This window comes from Vipera berus, assembly GCF_964194415.1.
Source record: "Vipera berus genome assembly, chromosome: 1".
Classification (NCBI taxonomy): Eukaryota; Metazoa; Chordata; class Lepidosauria; order Squamata; family Viperidae; genus Vipera; species Vipera berus.
The window spans coordinates 23,119,191-23,143,998 of NC_138202.1; the positions used below are offsets into that span (position 1 = coordinate 23,119,191).

Sequence of the window (24,808 nt, forward strand, 5' to 3'; positions counted from 1 at the left end):
GATGTACTGTATGAAAAATACCATCATATATTCATTCATTACCAGTTTCTGACAGAATTATTTTCTTTCTTCAAATTTCTTTAGATTTCCACTACAATCTGCCCCATCGTTAGCAGCTACATCAGGCACAAAAAATACAATCAGACAATAACTCTTGTGTGGCCCTAAGACTCCAATGGAGTGGGTGATATAACAAAATTGCTCCCCCTTTTTTGTATGTTTAACAGTTGGTGAATTTAATGGGCATTCCCTTTCAACCCCTGACAAGCATAGTTCCTCCTCTATGTCACACCATTCTGTGCAAATTGTGGCTCTTAGGTTGATAAAAATTGTGTATCTTGATATAAGTGATTTTACTCACTTTTCAAACCAAAGTGTAAGATTTGTTGTATGCCGAATCATTTTCAGTAGATTTGGGGAATTGATTTCTTTATCTTCTTTTGTCCACACACTCCCAACAAGTTCTGAAGGCTGGACAGCCCTGATACAGAAAAAAACAAAATGACTGTGTGGGTACATTATTACTTTATTCTGTTTACTTCAGGATTTACTACTTATTGCTGACATACTTCAACCAGTATGTTACATTAGCTTATTCCTGACGGAGTACTTATAGTACTATAAATATCAAACCAGACAGCATTGGGATTGCAATCATGATATTGCTCTATACTGTACTATAGTGTACTATACTTTTCAAATTAACTTTGAACAATGAATTTGATTAACAAAAGAACATTTTGCTATTTAATTTATGCAACGGAAGGAGTTGTCAACCCAACAAAATATTCATCCACCTGTAGAGATCAGATTCCAGGAGTGTTAGCTGCCGAGCAATCTCTATGGGATGCAATGTCATGAGGTCAAATGTCTCAAACTGACGGCTGATATGCCACTCAATTGGAGGCGGAGGGCTCTCAAATGTTATATTATGGCTTATGCCATTTGCATGAGCTTGTTTTTTCCTCTTGATAATCTTTGCAATGGATTCCACCCACTTCTTCATGGATTTGCCTGGAAAACATATCAGACATTGCTGGTAGATTGTATAAAGGCTTTCAATATCAGATATACACAACACAAATTCATTGCTATTTCATGCAGCAAGTGTGCAACAGAACAAACTTCCATTGTAGGTAGTCCTGGACTTACAACAGTTCATTGAGTGGCGGTTCAAAGTTACAACAGTCCTGAAAAAACTTATGACCATTTTTCACACTTACAACCAGCATTCCCATGGTTACATGAACAAAATTCAGATTCATATTTATGACGGTTGAGTGTTCCGGGGTCATGTGATCAACTTTTGCCACCTTCTGACAAGCATAATCAAGCAAGATTCACTTAAAAACTATGTCACTAATTTAACAACTGCAATGATTTATTTAACAACTGTTTCAAGAAAGGCCCTAAAAATGGACAAAATTCAGTTAACAAATGTCTCACTTAGTAACATAAATTTTGGGCTTAATTGTAGATGTAAGTCGAGTACTACCTACATTAACAATTAACATCAAATTTGGGGAAAATATTTTATAAATCAAATCTGAGATAATAAATTGTTTAGCAAATACATAGTATGCACTTCTTAAAATGTATTTTATGCACAGAAAATTGCAGTGTAAAAGGAGACATTTGAGATAAATTATTAGGTTCTTCCCATTCTAAAGTAATGATAAAACAGTTTTAATACGATGTAGCAGAATGTATATGATTTTTAAAACCAGGCCAATAGGATTTACATTGCAAAACTAAGGAAAACCTTCAAGGCTGGTCTTCTAATTTAGCATTATAGTGGGCAGTGAGATATGCAGGCTAATACCCAAAGGGATCAGAAGAAAGCAGAATCACTACCACTGAACTTAAATTTGCACTAAGAAAAACAGCTTTCTTCCAATTGTAGACTATTGAAAGAAACCTCCTATACCTTACTTTGTATAACTAAGTCTACATTATGCGCATTTTATTCTGTTTTTTGTCTGTCTTCTCAACCATCATCACCAACAAATGTCTGTAATTTGGAACGTTGGAACGGCAGGCAAAACAATCTTTTAGCAGACATTCACATGCCAGAACTGCAGTATTCTACATAAAATGGCATGTGTGATTTTACATTTATCTGTCTATATGGAAGCATGAATGATTTAAGCATGGTTCTTCTCATTTCATGTAATAATGAATACAGGTTTCCTAAAATGCATATTACGATACTTGTACTCTAATTTTTAATGGAAGAAGCAAGGCATTAAAGCTGAAGCATTCAGAAGTGTTTTGTAATGTAATGCTTTTTTTGTAAACAGAAAAAGGAAATTGATATAATAACATTGTCTCATAATAACTGAAACTACCATTGTCTTCTGATCCATGAATAAGGACAGATCATCAGAACACTCAGGATTTATAAAAAGCTAAGCGATTGGAATTTAGGAAATAACCATGAAATAATGCTGAGTGCTCTCATTTAAAGAAAATTATCAGCTAAAATTATATACCTCTTACAGTGGAAATAAATGTCTCCAGTCTATCGAGTAACTCTTGGTCTCTCTCAAAGTCATAAAAATGATGTTCTACCCAGTGTCGAAACACATTCAATACCCTTAAGGGGGGGGAAAAGAGAGAAAAGAGAAAAAAATCTATTATTTTTAATTTTCACAAACTGAAGCTGAGAGTTGCTAACCGATGATAAAATAGATATACTTAAGTGAGATGGCATCTGAAACAGTTTTCTCAGTTGAAAAGAAAAAGATGGGACTTACTAGATAAATTATTATTGGAATTGCTGGAACTATAAAAATGCAACATTGCAAACTTCCCAGAATAAATCCATTTTGAGACATGCTTAGGCACAGGGATAACTTAAGGCTACAACCAGATCTTTGACAAAATAAATGAAAATAATACCTCTGTGGTATATTATTTGTGGTACAGTTCTTTTCTCCCTATGTCTTCATAAATGTTCTAGTACCATCGGATGGCAGATATTTATTTTTGAAATTTATATAGCTGACCGTCTAGATATTTCACCTTTAAATATTTTACAGCTTTGTAAACTGGCTCTGTGCTTAAGGCAGGACTAGAATTCACAAACTCACAGTTTATAGTCTTAACCACAATGCCAAATTGGCTCTCATATATAATCTGAACATATATAATCTGAATTGTTTAAATTGTATTCACAAACTTTATTTTTAATTTGAAACTTACCAATAAAATTATGTTTTAAAAAAGCCAGAATATAAACTCCTAGATAAGCTTTCAGACTCTCTAATTTTCATATTATTATTTATTATTATTATTTTAATCCCATTTATATCCCGCCCTTCTCCGAAGACTCAGGGCGGCTTACAATTTAAGCACAAACCAATGTGCTTAGCAATAGCCTTCATTCTATGTATATGCCTGCTTTATTATATAAAGAACTTCTTTTCAAGCAAAGAAAACTTTGTGTTTCTCATGTGAAGCGATCACCTCGGTGTTCCCCAGTTTAATAATACAGTAAAAAACATGAAGGTGATAAAAGCTCAAACCTGAGTTGTACTGGTTGGACATATTCCTTGCGAAAACGTTTAAGGTCTGCACTAATTGGTTGCTCTCCTTTCTCTATTGCCAGCCTATCAGCTTCGGTTGGTTCAGGTTCAGGGATTTCAAATCTAACACAGATGAAGAAGTTGGAACATAGTTACAGCAAATCCAGAATACAAAAAAAGGAGAAAGATTTGGAAACACATTCTTGATGATAACTGGAACAAGGGATAAGCAGAATAATTTCTTCATTTAGTTTTGATATATTTATTTAGTAGGACTCTCGGTGCTTTATAGTGTTCTAATCAATATAACAAAACAGATATATAAAATGCAGCTAATAGAACTATAACACCCTGGCATCCAGCATCTGACATCAAGATCTTAGTCATCAGGTTTACAAATTAAGAACACTTAAGAAAAGTTTGATCTTCTCTTTTTAAATATTAAAAGATCTATATATTTATTAATCCAATTCATTTTAATATTTCTGTATCAACAGCAATATCAAATAAAATATTTTTATCTCTTTTCAAAAAGCTCATATTGTCTTCAATTGTTTTGATTTGGGTCCCACCTCGTACATCAGCAATAGGATTCAACTGTAAGATTCATACTGGACATGCCATTTTTGGCCACTACTGATTTTTCTATTTTAATGGAAGCCTAATGAGCAGTGTAATGTACAAATAGAATGCAGCTGTCAATTATAGAAGAGTAATTTCTTTGTCATTGGACTGAGCTTGAATGTTGGCAATTCGATCATTTTTCTCACATAACAGTTTTGTCATAAAACATAATAATTACTAAAGTTCAAATTATTTCAGTTTCTTTTGACCTGTTTTCTAGTCTTTTTTTCATACTCAAGAAGTTTGCAAACCAAATAATCTAAAGGATTCTGAGAAAGTCAAAATTGAGGTTACAGGTCAATATTTGTATCTTCATCTTTCCAATGGATTGTATGCAATAGTGTAATTCTGAATTGTTACTGTTTCTGAAAGTCCATTTTCATCCTTACACTAGTATCAAATTCGAAACTTGTATTCTGCTTGGGCAAAACACTATGCAAACTGTTGTCACATTTGTATGCTATGTGATGCTTGTAATATTTGCTCCAGCTGTTCCATCAGGACTTAAATAACTACTAATAATATACCACAATTTATCCAAACGTTAATGCAATGCTTTATTATTTCTTTTATAAGGAAAAAAATCTTTGTCCAGCAGACTATTTTTAACACAGTCCAAACTGTTTCAGGTTTATATTGCCAAACCACACGAACCTTTCTAAAAGCTTTACATAATTAAGTATGTAATGAATTCTGGAAAAAAGGAATTAGGAAATGCCATTAAAATAGATTGCTCAGAAATAAATGTACCAAACATTTAAATTATTACAGGAACTTACCAATGTAGCAATTTTTAAATTGTTAATATGAGATCAAAATTCATCACCAAGGAATTGGGAAGATGTTTTATTTACCTTTCTATCAACAAACTTAGGAGCTCTTGCGGCTTACAAAAGGAGCGATATGTAGTAAGGAAAGTACGTACAAAATTAGGATCTAGAAAGGCAAGCACAATTCCAAATTAAATATTTCATTAAGTCATAACTCCCATAAGTCAATCATGTGAAAACGCTATATTGGAAATCCAGATACCTGCATACATGTGATAAGTTAGTCTTTCAATGAGTTTCACCACAGTTCCACCTTTGATGATCGGAATCCCATTCCTGCTCTGAAGATTGTCCTCAAAAACCATGTTCTCCTCAGAGTCTTCCACTGCAAAATGATAGATGCTTGGACTGGGGAGTCGCAGAGGCTGCTCATTCTCTTCTTGCAATAGTACAGCATCCAACATTCGGTCCAGGGTGCTACGATACTGGAGGGAAATCAGTGCTGCCATCCAGTTGTTCTTCTCTTCAGCAGACTTGGCAGCAAAGATAAAGCTGTTCTCATCCTTAGGGACTAGCTCAAAGGCATTTTTGTATTCACAAGTGTCATCTTTATCAACTATATGGACTTTCCTCATAATCATCTTTTCTTTGAGTCGGTATTCTGCATTGCTATAACCTGGAAGTCGTGACTGCCCATGGTTGGCTTTGCAGCTGATCATTAAACCATCAAAGAGAAATACATGTCGTTCGTGCTTGGCTCCTACTCTTGCCAGTGTGCCTTCCATTATAAATTCATTACAGCACTGACCTATATCTTTGCCTTCCCAACCATCAATGTTTTTCTGGATCTCGTTCATTTTTTTTATGGCCAGATGCTTGCTTCTTACGTGGCGGTTGTAGAACCAAGACACAGGCTCCCTAAAAGTATAGTTTATCAGATTAAACTTGGCAGTTACCAGCTATAGTTTGTGCAAAGCATATTTGCTTATTTTTAAAACAAAATGTGTAAAAAGGGCTTAACAGAAGGTAAAGAAAGTGTCAGGGTGCTGACTCACAGCATTAATTCCTTTGACATTATCTGCCTTTCTCTTCAAATGTCAACAAATGTCAAAGAGCCTTGGTGGAGCAGAGGGCTAATGCCTTCTTAAGTAACACCAGCTGCCTGCAATTAGTGCAGGTTCGCATCCCACCAGGCTCAAGGTTGACTCAGCTCCATCCTTCCGAGGTAGGTAAAATGAGGACCCAGATTGTTGGGGGCAATTAAGCTGACTTTGTAATAATGCCGCTTGGGGGTTGTGTGAAAGCCCTAATAAGCAGGCATATACATAGAATGAAGGCTACTGCTAAGTTTGTAAGCCGCCCTGAGTCTTCGGAGAAGGGTGGGATATAAATGGAATTAAAAAAATAAAAAAATAAAAAAAATAACATATTTGCTAATGTTCCCAAAGACTTTAAACCACAGCTAGAACAATGCCATGACTAATTTTCTTACCCAGGCCGGCGTCTAGGTGAATGTTTGTTATAAATACGTTCCATACTACATTGGAGATTCAGGAGAGCTGTGATGGCTTGTTTTAAACATTCACAGTCTTCTTCATCTTCACTGCATTCTTGAAGTTGCTGAAAAGAACAAATATTTTAATTTATGGGGAGTTTAGGAGAGAAGAATTCATAGACATCTGAGTAACCAAAATACAAATTGTATACAAATCTAAGAATACATCTCCCTGCAGACCTCACAAAACAATTATTTTAGCAATTCAAGTAAACAAAAATGATTAGTTCAAAGATAAAAGATCATGTTTATTTCAGGCAGTTGCACATATATAAATAACTTATCCTGTTGACACTTACACCTTTTTAAAGAATTTTTAAAAGCATGCTTAAAACAGATTAGTAAACTTAATTGAAATAGCAGTCAGAATACATTACCAAACAGAGTTGTAAGTCACTTTTTGCTATGTTTTTGTGGATAAGCATAAATGAAAAAGCAGCATGGTTGGTTATCAGAGCAGGACATCTGACACAGGATATGTGATGGGTTTTTCTAATTCTATATTTAAATTTTGAGCAGCAGTAATAAAGAGCATTCTTTAAGGTTAAATAATCAAATGTTGGTCATTTTCTTCTGCACACATTACAACTTCATTTTCAATTACTGAAAGGGAAATAACATTTTAAGGTACGGTAGCTACAATAATGAAAAATAAGGATGTGCAAAATGTTTCACTTCAAATGTTTTCAGCACAAAAGAAATTGATATAAACATTTTGGGAACATTTCAATCTTGAAACTATTTCATAAATCTTGAAATATGGAAATGTTGGCATGAGGTAAACAATTGTCCCTCTGATTAGTTGTTTTGGCATGCAGTGTAACACTGTCCTGAAGGGAGGAGTTGAAACAGTTTATGTCCAGGATGTGAAGGGTCTATAAATATCTTCTCAACCCTTTCCCAACCCACGCAATATAAAAGTCTTCTACTTCCTTCAATATTGTCAAATGACTATCAATGGACCATCAACTGCTTAACTACCCATGGTTGATTGCCTTAAAAGTATTTACACTTAACATTATGCAAGTTATGCATATCTATATTTTGATTAATGGAAGAATATCTCTTAGCTGTTACACAAAATGGTTAACTGTTCAAAGTGTTTGAAATGTTCACCTTATTGTTTTTCTGCAAGTTGTGTTGTTGTTTTTTTCTCTAACGGGGCCTGTATACAGGATAGTCTAATGAGCCTTCAACACATCTAAATCTGGTGCTTCCAAGAGGTTTCAGTCTTTAACTGATACAATCTATAGGACAATAAATTTGGAAAGCACTAAGCTGGGAAAGGCTCATCTATTAGCTGTGTATATTATTCACTCATGCTAATAAAACATCATTGTCTTTTGAATGTATCTAAAACTTGCTGTCAGATACAGTAAATCCACACTTTATTTTTTAAACGCCGGTACAAACACTAGTCAAGTTAAAATGAAAAATTATACAAGACAACAATAATAGTAAATAGTTCATGTTTAAATGACCAAATTTGGTGTATGAGACAGATGCAAGATTTTTATTTAATCCAGATTTAGTATATTTGCACATTCAACCTATATATGGAATTTACTTGTAATTTATTTTAAACAGCATATCTCACCTGTAGTAATTCAAAATAGTGCAGACAGTGATAAACTGGAACTAACATGAGACGTGGTAGGACATATTGTACTGCTTCTTTAAAGCCATCAGCAATTGACTGAAGGAAAAAAGCAAGTTTTGTTTCAATGATTGTCACAGGAAGAACAAATGATGAAAGAGACAGAAGACATTCAAAATTATACTGTGAGCTGCCTAGAAGCGAGAGGATGGCATACATGTTTTGTGAAAAAGATACAGACAGACAGACATCCTCCCTATAGTCCATCCTAACAATAAAAGCATTTAGGATAATTTTATTGCATCTAGTAGGATGAGAGGAAGGTTTTATGAACATTTCAGCAAAGTAAATCATTCAAGCCATAGATTACCCACATATCGTCATCTCTAGAGTCTCTAGAGCAGGGATCCTCAACCCCCAGGCCACAGCCCATTACCAAGCTATGGCCTATTCAGAACCGGGCTGCGCAAGAGGTGGGCCGGCATACATGTGCAGCTCCACTCACGCAAGCGGCATCCCAAAAGCTTCCATTCTTTCTTGTGTGAATGCCACAAAGGTTTGGGAGCACTGCTCTAGAGATTCTATGGGATACTCATTGTCTCAGGAAAGAAGTTAGTTCAGTGACAGATATATAATTAAATTGTAAAGACTTCAATTCAATCACTGTGATCTTAATTAAAGAATCATGGTAGGTTATGGACAGCAAATTTTTGCCTGTCAAACAATACCACATTTGAGAGAACCATATAGCCCATTGAAGGCCATGAACTTGTCCTTATAAATCATAGGTATAATCTATTCTATACCCATAGACAAAGCAGTTATATGGCAATATAGGAATTTTCAACTGAGAAAAGAAAAGAATGGTATCTTTATTAGACCAATGAAAATTATTAATTTAAAGCTTTCAAAATTTCTTATAAGTCTTCATTAGACAGGAGAACTGGAATCCAGTAAACAAGTGATGAAAAATCAAATGGCTAATTTTTTGTATTATGTCTGTGTAAATGGTGGTGCTTGAAAGTTTGTTAATCCTTTTGAATGTTCAATATTTGTACATAAATATTACCTAAAACACTAGTTTTATCCTAAAAGAAAGAGGACCCAAATTAATGAGTCAAAAATATTATACTTGTTTATTATTTATTGAGGAAGATGATCCAAAGCCACATATCTGTGTGTGGCAAAAGTATATGAACGTCTAGGATTATGAGTTTATTTGAAGAGGAAATTAGAAGCAGATGTTTCAATCAATAGAATGATAATCAGGTGTGAGTATGGGCGGTCCTATCTTAAAGAAAAGAATTCTTGGAATTCAGTATCAAATCTGATCTTTACAAAGCAGGTATGTGGAAGCATGTCAAGGCTTGAACAAAGATTTCTGAGAACGTCTGAAAAACAGTTGCTGATGCTCACAAGGCCGGGAAAGATTATAAAACTATTTATGAAGCCTGCTGTCAGGCAGATTGTGTACATATGGGGGCAATTTAATGCTATTGTTACCCTTCCTAGGAGTGACTGACCAAGAGCACACCAAAAAACATGAGGACTCAAAGAACCCAGGTAAGGTCTAAGGAAATAAAAACCTCTCTTCCAGTGATAAATATCATGAAACCATCAGCAGAAGAACACTGAACAACAATGGTGTGCATGGCAGGGTTATAAGGAGAAAGTTACTTCTCTCCAAAAAGAACACTTCTGTCCATCTAGTTTTGACCTCCCAACATTGCAAATTTACAATTTGTAGCAATACAGGTGGGAAATGCCAAGAGTTGGAATTAAACAATATCTAGATTCTACAATTTAAATCATTCTATAAAGATTGCTGACATATCAGATAAGAGACATTTTGCTTTACTTTTATATTAGAAATTTCAAATCTGTATATATACCTGGAAATGTAAGGCCACAGCAGGTTTAGCCATTACATTATTAAAATGTTCTTGATATTGTGGTGAAAGGATTTCCTGTGACAAGGTTTCATATGGGTCAAAGGCTTGTTCCTAGAAAAATAGAATAAGCATTGTGAAATATGTGATTTAGAAAAAACTACCAATTACATAAGAGAAGTTTTAATATTTCCACTTTTACATATTAAATGGAATATCATCTATCCAGCTTGGCTAATGAAATGCCATTCAGATTAGATGTCACTAATTTTTAAATAAATATTTTTTTAAAAAAAAAAGGATTTCTAAATAATAATAATAATAATAATAATAATAATAATAATAATAATAATAATAATAATAATTTATTTTTTATACCGCCCTTCTCCCGAAGGACTCAGGGCGGTAAATCACCTAAACATCATCCAATACAGGTATTGGACCAATATATAGGAAGGATAGCTTTATCCAAGTGCATTTAAACAATATACAACTGTAAGTATAGTATATAGAACACAAATAACTAGAAATCTTTCATCTGAGAATGAATCCATGTGTTAAAGGGAGGAAAGAAGGGCAATGCAAGGGCATTTCTATAAACAAACCATGGTTTAATATTATTCCAAAACTGAGTTATACCCAATTTTATCAATATCTGGTTGTTCTTAAAGATAATACTTACGTTTAATTGATTTTGGGTTTAATTAAGCCTGAAAATATCTCTGAGGAAGTATCAGCAAGCTTTCCTAAGAACTGCTCTACATATCATACTTCTAAGAAAATGATTAAATCAGCAGATTTTTGAAGTAGAAAGGCAAACTCTTAGTATCTTCTATAAGTTAAAGAAAAGGAAGCTATGACCACATACTGTATGATCTATTCTGCAACAAACTAGTACTTCAGAAGAGTACAAGCAATTTCATAATGGTTTTATGCAAGAATATTTGGTCATCATGTGTGACAAAAGAAACAATTACAGTAACTTTGTTGCTGTTGTTAGTTGCGAAGTCGTGTCCGACCTGTCATGACCCCATGGACAACATTCCTCCAGGCCTTCCTGTCCTCTACCATCTTCTGGAGTCCATTTAAACTCATGCCTACTACTTCAGTGACTCCATCCAGCCACCTCATTCTCTATCATCCCCTTCTTCTCTTGCCCTCAATCTTTCCCAGCATTAGGCTCTTCTCCAGTGAGTCCTTCCTTCTCATAAGGTGGCCAAAGTATTTGAGTTTCAACTTCAGGATCTAGCCTTCTAAAAAGGAGTCAGGGTTGATCTTCTCTAGGACTGACCGGTTTGATCGCCTTGCAGTCCAAGGGACTCGCAGTAACTTACCAATTATTAAAATATAACTTTGACATTCTTTAATTGCTAATAAGCTGAAAGAACATGATACTTGAATTGGTACTTTTCCAATTTAAGATACTGTCTCATTAAGGCTGGCTTTTTCAATTCAGATAAACATTGGAGGAACTCATAATGAATAAATAGGCTTTTAAAGAAAAAGACTTTTTAGGTTTGCCCACCATGTATATTCTTCAAGTCTGTATTCCCAATTATTAAAAAAAGTTTTGTAATAACATAAATGTATTATATGCCTGCACTTTAATAGGCTAATTATATATTTGTAGGTAGAGAGGGAGTAATCCTTCATAGCAGAAGAAATTCATTCTTAAACCCACCGAAAAATCTGAATTAGTCATATCCCATATAATAAAGGGAACAGCATTGCTAACTCACTTCTGCTAGATCTTCAAAACAACTGCCAACCAGGGGATGAGGACTACTTTCATCAGTCATTTCAACTGTGTCTTCAATTAATCCCAAGAGCTTCACTGTCAACTCATGGATATCTGTGATGTTGCTGAATATCATGTCAATATCCTGAGGAAAAGAAAATCCATTCTGAATGTGTATCTTTTTACATTTATGTTTTAAATGTTCTGCTATTTGATTAAAAATTGATGGAATGTTAAATTAAACCAAAAGATTAAGGAAGATTTTTGTATTATTTTAGACCAGTGTTCCTCAATTTTAGCAACATTAAGATGTCTGAATTTCAACTCTCAAAATTCCCTACCTGGCATTCTGGCTGGAGAATTCTGAGAGTTGAAGTACAGGTATCTGAATATTGGTAAGTCAAATTTAAACACTGTTTTAGACTGATGAATTAGTTTATAGTCTCTTTTTCTACACAAACTTCTTATCTGTTATAAAATGCTTGCCTCATCTACTGTTCTTTAAATAAAAGTTTATGGAAAAAGTGACATTTTACATAAGAAATTCTGCTCTTTTGAATGGAAAACATTCACAAAGTTGAACTTCTCCATCTATTGTGTATACCAATTACAGTATATGGCAAGATTTCAACTGGAATTTTATGCCTTATTTATGATTTATTTCAACTACTGCATCAGAATAAGGTAATTCATTTTGATTCCATGAAGAAAGAATTTGCATTTTTGAAAAATAACTTTTTTTAAAAAGAGAAACTAGAAAATTAACATGCAGTGAAACAGATTTTTAGTTAACTGTTGCTTATTAAAATCAAATTCAAGAGTTTTTACCATAATTAAATTTATTTCAAAGCATACATTGTATCACAAGAAGGGCTAATTTGGCAAAAGACTGACTTACATTGGGCATGAACAGCTTTTTGTTAGATAGAAAAGCTTCTCGAAATACTTTTATGATCAAATTCAGCTCCCGCAGATACTGTCTTTCATCTGCAATTTCAGTCCTGACGAGATCATAGTAATTAAGTTCACCAGAAGAAGAAGGTTCTTCCTCACATAAGGAAACCAAACCAATGTCATCCTGATCAAACATATCCATTAACACCTAAATAGAGAAGAGGTATTTTACACAAGAGCAAATATTTTATAACCCAATATGAAGTTATGGCCTTTTTGAAAAACTATCAAATTCAATATTTTATTGACTAATAAGTTGATATACAATTTCTTGAGAAAAGTGTCATAATTTCTTTGAGTAGATGTTATTGACACAGAAATGTAATTTAAAGCTCCTCTATAACAAAGATACTATTTATGGCAAGATGAAATAGCTATCAGGTAAGAACAATACCCAACAATTATATAATTGAGCAGAAATATGTACATAAATTTGGGATATCCATAGAACCTCACCTTATCAGCACACATGGATACTTTAATGTCCTGTTGGGAAATCTCAAAATGTCGTATGTTGAAAACATAATTGCCTGCCAATTTTAAGATGTCAGCAGAGATGTATTCCAGGACAGCCACAATGTAAAGAGACATGTGATAATCTATTTTATAACCAAGAACCTCCTGAAAATTAACACAAAAGAATATGTACAAATTTCCATTTATTATGTTGGGTACTGCAAGCATACTTACAAGCAAGGCAACACAAGATACCTGAAAAAGATGTCTCTGATCCCTTCTCAAAACCACCCAAATTCTTTGTAATTTTGGCAGTTTTAAGAGAAATTCTTGCAAACTATTGTGAACATCTTTTTTTTTTGAGGGGAAATATTCAGACATCACACAAGTTCATTTGATGACAGCTGTGCCCAAAAGGAATGTTACTTCATGATGGAAAGAGTGCAAGGGATATGCACACTAACATGGGAGTCAATGATCCTGCAGAATCCACACAAGCCTCCCAAAAAAGAACTATAACCTCTATGTATAGGATCCTACATACTATCGTGAAGCTGGCACCATTCTGGATTTCTTTTTACCCACTTTATTCTTCCTACTGGTGGGTGAGTTTGTTAAGTCACAAGTAAGAGTGGAGTTTATTTATAAATGCTACAACTAGAAATTGCATTTTTTTCCCTCTGATTTAATCTTTTCCTCTTTTCTAATCACAGGACACTCACTTTTCGTCCAAGGAAAGGTATATTTTTCTGCATGTCTAGTTATACTTTGCTATTTCATAATTATTTCATATTTTTCAGGGAAGAGTGTCTTAGTGAAGGACAGAAGAGGAAATTATTAAATTTAGCAGATTAAAAATGTCATATTAAATGATCAATATTTTTCTCCCAATATACCTTTAATAAAGGATGTATTTTGTCCACAGGCAGCAGGAGAGGATTTCTTCGTTTTCGCTTCTCAATAGCTGACTGTGCATCTGCGATTGCCCACTTGTCAATTGGATGAGGAAATGTCTTTTGAACACGCTCCTGCCCCGGTGCAAAAAAAAAAAAACCAGCTGTCAGATTCTCAACAAAAAAAGAGAGCCAGACTTGTTTCTTTAAATTTTGGCTAGAGTATATCATTTATTTCTCTGAGTATTCTTTTCCCTTCCAAACAGCCATGCAGCACTGCATTGGCTCAAAATACTTTTCAAAATATTATTTTAATTCTTGTGCTTGAGAGGGAAACAGAGTAATGCAAAGGAACTGAACACACCATTAGTAATCAAGAAAAAATGATTTTCTGTCACAAACATATACGTTTATGTACAATAACCATGCAATTTCTCTTGTATGCTTTAATGTAGAGGAGCATTATAGGTAGTCCTCAACTTACAACCACAGTTGGAACCAAACTCTTGGTCTCTGAGTGAAACAGTTGCTAAGCAAGATGCCCACCTGACCACTTTGCTCCATGATGGCAATCCCACTCTCCCAATTGTGCATTAAACTACTGAGGCATTAAAAGCCGTGGTGGTGCAGAGGTTAGAATGCAGTATTGCAGGCTAATACTGCTGACTGATGATTGCCAGCAGTTTGGCAGTTCCAATCTCACTGGCTCAAGGTTGACTCTGCCTTCCATCCTTCCGAGGTCAGTACAATGAGGACTCAGATTGTTGGGGGCAATATGCTGACTCTGTAAACTGCTTAGAGAGGGCTGTAAAGCACTGTGAAGCGGTATATAAGTTTAAGTGCTATTGCTATTGTGTAGGCCATTAAGCAATTCCACAGTGCTCCCTCAGGGGATGGGGCAGGCCCTGGGGGCTTCAGCACCCACCAGCACATGAAAGTTGCCATGGCTAGGAGGGCCAGGCCCTCTTCCTGCCCCATCATACCTGGGTCCACTTACCTTTGACTTTTTGTGTAATTGTGGAGGCGGGCATAATGGGAACAGGGAGAGGGCCTGGATCTGCTGGCTGAGATGGGCTGGAAGAGGGCCCAGTCCTCCAGGCCATGGGATGGAGAAAAGAGATCCCTGGGGAGGTGGGGAGAAGTAGCCAGTGAGCAGGATGAGACCACCAAGGCCACAGCAGTTTTTTGTGCACTGATGGGTGGGTGGCGGAGGAGATAGGTAGGTGAGGGGAAGTTGCAGTATACCTGCAATTGTACAGGCAGGATTGCTACTAAGTGCAAATTTTAATCAGGTGACCAAGGGGGCATTGTAACAGCCATAACTTTAGGCATCGGTTATAACTCCCTTCGTTCAGCACCAATTTTGAACACTCGCTGAATAAACCCATTCATTTAGTGACCATTCGATGTTACAACAGCACTGAAAAAAGTTACTTATGACTGTTTATCACATTTACAAATGTTTCAACACCCCTGTCAACAGATGATCAAAATTCGGACAGTTGCAGTGTCCCAGGACTGGGTGGTCACTTTTGGCCACCTTCTGACAAGCAAAGTCCTTGTGTTACTAACATGACAACTGCAGTGATTCACTTAACAACTGTGGCAAGAAAAGTCGTAAAATGGAGCAAAATTCACTTAACAACTATCTTCCTTAGCAATAGAAATTTTGCGTTCAATTGTGGTAATAAGTCAAGGACTACTTGTAAAGGTCTGCTGTCAGTAAACTAGCTCTCTAAACTAGCTCTCTAAAAATAACATTTTGCTGGTTTTATATTCATTATGTACAGCAGCCTATACCAAATACTGATCAGTATATCCACATAACAATTTTAAAATTCTCCATATTTCATGATCTACGTTTAGAGAAGTAATACTCTCTCCATTGCATGATTTAATTTGTTGAATTTTTCAGTTCCTCTTTTCACACTAGCATTGTTTTTTGAGGAAACACCTGTTTTTTCTCCCTTCACGTGCACTGCATTCATACCTCCACATCTTGAAATGTCCGTGGCTGTGCAATGCATAATTTATTTAACAGTTGAAGAATTAGTTCCTCGATGTAAAAGAGGGAATCTTCCTTGGCTGAAAGGTTGGGATGGACTTGCTGCTGAACCTGCAGAAAGATATAACTGTTATGTTCAATCAAAAGACAAATTAATGATTACAAAGATACAGACAATAGCACTTCTCTCATAATTTTAAAAGACTCATTTTTCTGAGTGCTCCACAATAAAATATCCAATAATGAATATTTATGTAGAAGGTATGGGTAAGCTTTTATTTCATTAACTAATAATCTAGTATTACCGTCTTCTGTAATTGTTCAAAACCTTGGTATGTGAAAGAGAATGGAAAAAATGCTGCTAAATTTAGAACTATGAATCATGCAGAAATATTTTCGCCCAGTACTTTCTTGCAATTCCCTCATTCTAGAAAATACCCTCTTTTAGAATTTAGATGACTAAATTTCTGAAGAGATAGGGAATTTAGAAGTCTATCAACCAAACTTGTGCATACAAACATGTTCACCCCAGCTGAAGTAAGTTATTTTGAAACTTACTGTATTAAAATTAAGTTAGCAGTTATTTATAACATTCCTCACAAACTCTGAAAAGTTGCAGTTATTTATAACTTTCCTCATAAACTTTGAAAACTTGATGCTTTTGTTCAAGCACATAATCAGAAAGTAAAAATACAAAGTAGCCCTCCCTAGGGATGGCATGTCACACTGACAGAAGAGTACTCAAATAACCGTTTCTGAATCATTCATTATATTAGCCATATCAGCAAATGAGGGTACTTAATAATAGGCCTCTTATGAAAATTACAAGACTCCAATATGAATATAAGAGAAAAAGGCACTCCTTGACTCAAAGCCATGAAGGACTTACTTAACAGGTTACAATCCTCACATAATATGATCATCTCCCACAACTTAATTGTGAGAGAGATCTTGGAGTCCTAGTGGACAATCACTTAAATATGAGCCAGCAGTGTGCTGCAGCTGCCAAAAAAGCCAACATAGTGCTAGGCTGCATTAACAGAGAGATAGAATCAAGATCACGTGAAGTATTAATACCACTTTACAATGCCTTGGTTAGGCCACACCTGGAATACTGCATCCAGTTTTGGTCACCACAATGTAAAAAAAGATATCGAGGCTCTAGAAAGAGTACAGAGAAGAGCAACAAAGATGATTGGGGGACTGGAGGCTAAAACATATAGGGAACGGTTGCTGGAATTGGGTATGTGTAGTTTAATGAAGAGAAGGGTGAGGGGTGACATGATAGCAGTGTTCCAATATCTCAGGGGCTGCCACAAAGAAGAGGGAGCCAAGCTATTCTCCAAAGCACCTGAAGGCAGGACAAGAAGCAACTGATGGAAACTAATCAAAGAGAGAAGCAACCTAGAACTAAGGAGAAACTTCCTGACAGTTAGAACAACTAACCAGTGGAACAACCTGCCTCCAGAAGTGGTGAATGCTCCAACACTGGAGGTTTTTAAGAAGAGACTGGCCAGCCATTTGTCTGAAATGGTATAGGGTTTCCTGCCTGAGCAGGGGATTGAACTAGATGACCTCCAAGGTCCCTTCCAACTTCTTCTTCTTCTTCTTCTTCTTCTTCTTCTTCTTCTTCTTCTTCTTCTTCTTCTTCTTCTTCTTCTTCTTCTTCTTATTATTATTATTATTATTATTATTATTATTATTATTATTATTATTAAACTAGTCAGGAGTTTTGGTACCATGTTCTTTACTAAAATATATTGCTGAATCTTCTTCAAGGAGAACCTCACATAAAATGTATTGCAATAATCAATTAACTTTTTCCCCCTGAATTTTCTACTGATAACTTATTACACTGTGTGAAAAATATATTTACCTAATATTTGCATGGGATTTCTTTGATAACTCTCTAACCATTTGTACCTCATAGCAATAAGGAACTACACAGCCTCAAGACTACAGTATAAAAGGCCCCTGCAAGGAACAGAATGCTTCTGTATAACCAGGCTCAAAAGACTTGATAGTTTACACTACAAAATATGTATACACAGCACAAATATAAAAACCTGTAAATACTAAAAATAAGCAGTTTCTAATGAATTATTTAAGTGCTCAAAAGTTGAAAATGCAGGCATAGTATTAAAGATGTCCTTTAATTAATTTCAACTCCTGTTGACAGCCTCCAAAATAATTTTCCTGGCTAAGTTAGAAAAGTGGCTTGCCACTGTCGCCTTCTGGGATGTTCTTTCCACTTGACCAAGAGAAAACTATTTTCATTTTATTGCCAAGAAAATTGCTGGAACTTCTGTCACTTGGAACCGAAACTAACTCAAACCCTTCTTTAGCTTTTTAATTTAATCTTTAATCTTCCTATATACAAACTTATATTGTAACTGGAAAAAAATGGACAAACATTTGTCCATTTAGCTCTATAACAAAAAACAGCAGACAGATAAAAGATAATCCAGGAAAAACAGTTTTTCTCTCTGTTATATGGATTTTTCTGTAACCATAAATCCTTCCTAAATTTATGGAAGGGAGAAGAAATCATTTTTCTGCATTTTTTTCATGGACAGAAATAACATTTGTATAATACCAATTGGAATAAATTTTAAATGATCAGAATAGCAAGTATCTTCTCTACTGAAATTATTGCTTTGGCATCTCTCACATGCTAAGCCAAGTCCAAAGCATTGCTCTTGGAGCAATAATATGTTCTTTGAAATCTGGCAGGCTTGCCAATTTTTAAAAATTCTTTTAATTAAAAAAATGAATGGAGAGCATGTTACAAAGCAAAGCATCAGCCTCAAACATAACTTGTATTTCCATAATTCCTCTGAGTATTTTGGAGGCATCCTTAGGGGAAAAAGTGTGTGTGTGTGTGTGTACACATACATACATACAAATATACATATCTACCAGTAAAATAAAGCACTCACTTTATCTTCTTTGCAAAAAGCTAAAATATCATGAAATCATTTTGTGACAGTGCCTATGACATGTTCTCAACTTGCCATAAAATATGAGGATGGTGGGGAAAGGGATGTATACTGAAAGTATAAATGATGGTTTACAAATTACAATAACTTTGTGGACAAAATAAATTAGGCCAAAATATATAACTGGGTTCACATACAATGTTAAGCCACTTAAATTGATTTACTAAGTAATCCATAAATGACTGAGTTCACAAAGTACACTAAGTCATAAAGTATGTGTTATAGACTCCTGGTTTCATGCAACATAATAAATCAAATTCATTGTGTCTTAGTTCAGCACATGAACTAGGTCAGAGAAAAATGCTTACATAGTTCTGCTTGTCTTTTTCTGAGTTTTGAAAACTATTTAAAAAGAAATAGATATTGCCAGTGGTACAATTAGAATCACATTATGGCTTGTTAATACAGGAAAGCTCCATCTCAATTTAATCACAAAACTCTTGCACATTTCCTGAAATGTAATGCTATGCTATAAAAATCAAATTATACTAAACCATACAAGATAATCAAAACATTCCTTAGTTTCTTAGAAGAAAGGCAGATTCTGTGACTAGTCTTTGACTGGTAACAAATATCCTAGACCAGGGGTGTCAAACTCAATTTCATTGAGGGCCGCATCAGCATTGCAGTTGCCCTCAAGGGGCCGGGCGGGTATGACCAGGGTGGGCGTGGCTAGAGTACATATGGCCTAGTGGGTGGGCATGGCCAGCTCTACATCGTTCGCATCAAGGGTGCCTATGGGGGCCTGGACAGGAGTGGGACAGATCTGAGGGTCTCTGGCAGAAGGAGGGTCTCTGGGCCAGGGCCAAGGCAGTGAGGGCCGTTTCCTCACTGTTTCCAGGATGGCTTCGCGGGCCGGATCCGGCCCCCGGGCCTTGTGTTTGACATGTCTGCCCTAGACTATGGAATGATATAAAAATTGGTTTGTGCTCAGACAGATAAGTCAGTGACTCAGATTACTAGTTCATTCACACTGCTAGGCTTACTATGAATCCATCACAGCAAAAGGACTCATTCTTATTGAGTCAAAAACAAATATACAAATCACATTACATAGTTTGGACCAGCATCTTATCTAGACTGAATTCATTATTCCAACAATAGTCAACATCATGCAGTACGAACACCTCAAATTCTTCCTTTCATATCTTTATAGTGTGTTTGAGTATGCCTGGTATATTTGCAGTTTCCAAATACATACAAATCTACTCAACTGCCTTCCTCACATAAACGTTTACAGGAGCATGATGATCAATACGATCATGATGTCAATGTGCATACAGAAGAGGTAAATACAAGGCAGGAAGTATGTCTATACAAGGAGCCAACTAAAGAATAATATACCATAGAATGATCTGTGTAATTGTACAGAAGAACATCTGAATCACATGGTGACTGAAGATGCTTTTTGGCAGTTCCATGTAAAAAGATGGGAACATACAACATACGGTTATTATAATCTTCAACAAGGTGCCCAGGTCCCGGACTGCAACTTAATATATCTGAAAGGTTCTGAGTTAAGAGATGCTGAGTTTAATATATACAAGGGAAAAAAAATCACATTATCACAATTTATGAATTTATGTCCCCTTTCTCTATTAACTCTGCCTGTTACAAACTGGTTGAGAAGCACCTCAGTGGTGATCATATGTGACTGCAGAAAGCTGTAATGGTTATAATTGTGAGGCTTGATTGCAAAGGGTTTTCTTAGCGTCATTTTAATTTCAGTCACCCCATGAGGTAGTCGGTAAGCAAGGACTACCTACCTGCATTATATTTATTTGTTCGTTGTTAGAAAGAAGCCCCGTTATCTCCTCCAGGAATTTTTAACCAATGTACAGACCATAAACCCAAGTAAGGCGGCATACAAGTTTAATTATCAACAAGTCAGAAAGTTTCTCTTGGGGAAAGCATAGGGAATTTCCACACTGCCACAGCTTCCCTCTTCTAACCCTGCAAATAAGTTCCTGTGTATTGCTGAGATTGAACTCTAGGAGTTCACAAAAGAATATTCTCTCTCAAGAACCTCTTGTGAGGTAGGTTGAGCGGAGGCAGCGACCTACCCCAAAGCCCCTCAGTCCACTTGAAGCACTACATCACAACCTGCAACGCAATAGGTTGTGAGAAATCGGTGGCAAGAAAAGAAAGCTCCAAGGGCAAGGTCGCCTGGCGCCTGAGGGGCCACGGAGAGCAGTCGGCTTAGGCAGGGCAGCTTTATTGAGAGGTGAAAGGGGGCGTGCCCTGACGGGGGCGGCTCCCTAAGGCTCGGAAGGGACCCTTCGCGTGAGGTAAACTGAAGCACGCCGAAGTGGGGGGGGGAGGAGGAGGAGGGAGCGAGAGCACTTTGCGGACTGACAAGAGGAAGGATCCCCGTTGTCCGGGAGACGCCTGGCAACGGAGGCGGCGGGGGGGGTGTGTTGCTTTGCAGCTCCCCACCTTGAAGGACCGCGTGCGAGAGCGCGCGCCCACATGACAGGACGCCGCCGCCAGGAGGGACTGACCTTACGCAGGGCCGGCACGAGGAGCCCCCGCCATTTCTGCCCGTTCTCCTCGCTGAGGAACTCGTAGGGGGGCGGCTGAGGCGGCTGCATAGCCCCTCTTCTTCCTCCCGCGCCTTGGGATGGATGACGGGGGAGAGGAAGGGGCAACGGAGCTGTTCAACTGCTCCCAGGGCCCTGCCCGCAGGCCCGGCCAACCGCGGTCACATCCGTTTTCCCCCAAGCCGCGGGCCCCGCCGCAAGCCGCAGCAGGCGCCGCCGCTCGACTTTCCCAAGCCTGGGCCGCGGCTGCCTCGGTCTCACGCGCACTGCGCAAACGCAGAGGCCGACCTGAACCAGCGGGCAGGGTCCAGTTGCGCTCTCTAGCGGCCCGGGAAGAGGACCGGAGGAAGAGGGAGTCGGCCTGTCGGGCAAGCGCCAATGGGAAAAGAAGGCGGCCCCTTCGGATACACAGTAGAGGTGGGGCCGCCGGCTTGCCTTGCTTTTCCCTGAGGATGGCTTTTTGCTCGGTAGTCGCTCAAGTGAAGTGCGGGCGGAGAGCGGTTGTGGTACCAGAAACGTCATGGCCAGGAAGAAATAGGAGGCTTCGCTCTTATGCGGCCCCAGAAGCTGCCTAATCCTTTGCGGCCCACTCCTAAAATCATCCTCAGGTACCTTCCAGAGATACTCCCCTAATCTCCTTTCCGTTAGTTATGTTGCAAAAGTATTGTGGAGAGTTGAAGTTCAACACATTTCGTGTGTGCGTTGCCAATCTATACCTATTTCGTCAAGATATGGATTGGCAAGGCAGACAGGAAACGTGTTGAGCTTCAAATCTTCACAATACTTTTGCAACATAACAAGAGGAGTACTTCCAGACTGGCAAGATTCTGTTATAATGTAACCTTACAATAATGTAGAATTAATTCATCAGGTTGTGTTTCCTGACGTAAGACTGAAAGTACTTCTCCCTCCCCATCTAATCCTTTACAGCCCCAAAACAAAGAACAAACTCTTCTGAGCTTCTTGCCCCAATCATATTCCTGCTGTTGGCTAAGCTGCCTTTTATCTGACTGTGCCTTTGGTTGAATCTCCTTACCCTGTCTTCCAAGGTCATTCCCACATATCAGAAAATAGCTAGAGGTTGAGCCAGGATGGGCACATCATCCCCCACTCCGCTCCTGCCAGACATGATCCAAAATTATACCCAATGCTGTTTCTATCCCATATCTAGGTCTGAATCCTGACTGAAAGAAATCCAGATAATCTGCTTCATCCAGAGTCCACTAAAGCTGCTGCATGATCACCTTTCCCACAACATTCCCTAAAAAAATTGTCCAGTATGGTGGGATCTAGTGATTCTTGAGGAGGGGGCGAACCAATGCCTCCTTGAAAGGCAATCTCCTTTCTCAAGAATGAGTTAACCAGCATTGAAATATTTTAGTCTTTCTACAATTTTGATAAATTAGACTCCAGGTGTAATTCTGATGGACGGTGACACTAGATGAGAAAAAACTGTCAACTATGATGTAGGTATTTGGGTTGAGCATATAAGTCACAAGCATCTCGAAAATCAGCAGGAGTACAGTGTTAGTTATGTTCAACACCTAGAGTTATGTATAAAAAAGGTAGGATAGAAATATAATAATAGCTTAGAACAAGTAATAACAGAACCAATGCAGGTCTGCACTGAAACAACCTATGGACTGACGCCCCCCCCACTCCTGAAAATAAATAAAACAAGATTATGGCTTATTAGAATTACTAGTAGAAAGACAGAAGATTTCCAGCATAAAAAGTAGTAACACAGATCTGGAACTAAGGATTAAAATAACATCTATAGAACAGACTAATCAGCTTGCCTACAGTACATAAGTGATGGTTATAAGAATTATGGGTATGAGAATTATGAAACCAAAACCAAAATAATATTCAATCCCAAAGCAGAAGATCAGACAGGAAGCTAAAATTAAAAATTACAGTCAGAAATATAATCAAAGATCTAATCTAGTCACCAAGATGATTCACTGAAATATCTGTAAAAATTATCATGTCCCAGTAATGAAATGTTGGTGGGATCATATAGTTGAAAAAGTAGTTAAAAATGAGGTTAAAATATTGTGGGATTTACAAATAGAAACTGATAAAATCTTGGCATATAATAAGCCAGATTTAACTGTGGCTAAAAAAAGAAAATGTGGATAATTGATGTGGCAATAGTATGGGATAATAGAAGATAAAGAATTGGAGATCACAAAGTTTCAAGTATCAAAACTAACAGACATGGCATACATTGGCTGAGGTTGTTCTACTGGTTATAGTATATGCACACTGAGTACCATATGAAAAAGCCTTAGACAGCACTTAGAAAATCTGTGCACTAAAAAACATTCCATTTACCAATTACATAAGTATACACTGCATGGATTTGCACATATACTATTATGATAACCTAGATTTTTGGGAAGAAATCAATGTGATTGACGGCAAACAACAGCTAAAGAACTGGAAACTGATTTCATATTGTTGTGTATATCATAGAATTATAGGGTTGGAAGGAATCTTGGCTGTCTAATAATCTGTATTTTTGTATTTAGTCATTTCCTAGCAGTGTTCTTTCTCTTTCCAGCCTACTCCTATAGCCTGAAAAGATTAATGAGAATGCCACCTAAAATTCCAGGTTCTTAAGCTTTCTTTCTAGACTAGAGCTTCAAAGTGTGAGATAATGGGATTACACTTTCTCTGTACCTTTTCTTGGCAGCATCTTTTGGCTCCTTGTGCTTCGATATTCTACTGCAAATATACAGATAAGCATACTTTGTCCCTGTATCAGTGAAAGCATGCAGACTTGAAACCAGCTTCATCAGTATAATTTTGTTTTTCAAAATGCATAGAAACTGGTCTTTCCAAATAATGGATTATTGTTGCTGTATTTAGAACTAATATAACATGCAAAACAAGACAAACTAAAAGAGAATATCATACTCTTCAAGCAGTGATAAATTTCTCACTGCAGGAGGCTCCAGTTTGTCTCCTCCTTAAAAACCATCACTTGATCCCACCTGCCTGTCAGACGCCCATTCAGTTTCCCATCTTCCCTTCTTAGGGAAGGTGGTAGAAAAGGTGGTTGCTTGACAGCTGCAGAGGTCCTTGATGAAACAGATTATCTTTCAGCCAGAATTCAGACCCAGTTAGTGGATGGAAAAGGCATTGGTTGCACTAGTAGATGATCTCTGGCAAGACTGGGATGGGGTAGTGCAACCATCCTTGATCTTCGTGATCTCTCAGCAGCCTTGAGAGATAGTCCTTGACCATGGTATCCTT

General features: G+C 37.0%; 1 protein-coding gene across 1 annotated transcript in view; it reads right to left on the reverse strand.

Moving 5' to 3' along the window:
• SOS2 (SOS Ras/Rho guanine nucleotide exchange factor 2) overlaps window positions 1–21,843 on the reverse strand; it is a 44,244-nt gene extending 22,401 nt beyond the window's left edge. Inside the window, exons 1-15 of the mRNA XM_081336075.1 lie at window positions 21,509–21,843; window positions 15,994–16,119; window positions 14,007–14,138; window positions 13,111–13,275; window positions 12,599–12,802; window positions 11,702–11,845; window positions 9,966–10,076; window positions 8,074–8,172; window positions 6,414–6,541; window positions 5,184–5,839; window positions 5,006–5,087; window positions 3,528–3,650; window positions 2,493–2,596; window positions 798–1,014; window positions 362–481 (exon numbers count right to left, since the gene is read on the reverse strand). Of these exons, the coding sequence (XP_081192201.1) occupies window positions 362–481; window positions 798–1,014; window positions 2,493–2,596; window positions 3,528–3,650; window positions 5,006–5,087; window positions 5,184–5,839; window positions 6,414–6,541; window positions 8,074–8,172; window positions 9,966–10,076; window positions 11,702–11,845; window positions 12,599–12,802; window positions 13,111–13,275; window positions 14,007–14,138; window positions 15,994–16,119; window positions 21,509–21,598 (2,501 nt within the window). The 5' untranslated portion in view covers window positions 21,599–21,843. The remainder of the gene's footprint in view (window positions 1–361; window positions 482–797; window positions 1,015–2,492; window positions 2,597–3,527; window positions 3,651–5,005; window positions 5,088–5,183; window positions 5,840–6,413; window positions 6,542–8,073; window positions 8,173–9,965; window positions 10,077–11,701; window positions 11,846–12,598; window positions 12,803–13,110; window positions 13,276–14,006; window positions 14,139–15,993; window positions 16,120–21,508) is intronic.
• Window positions 21,844–24,808: the final 2,965 nt, after the last annotated feature.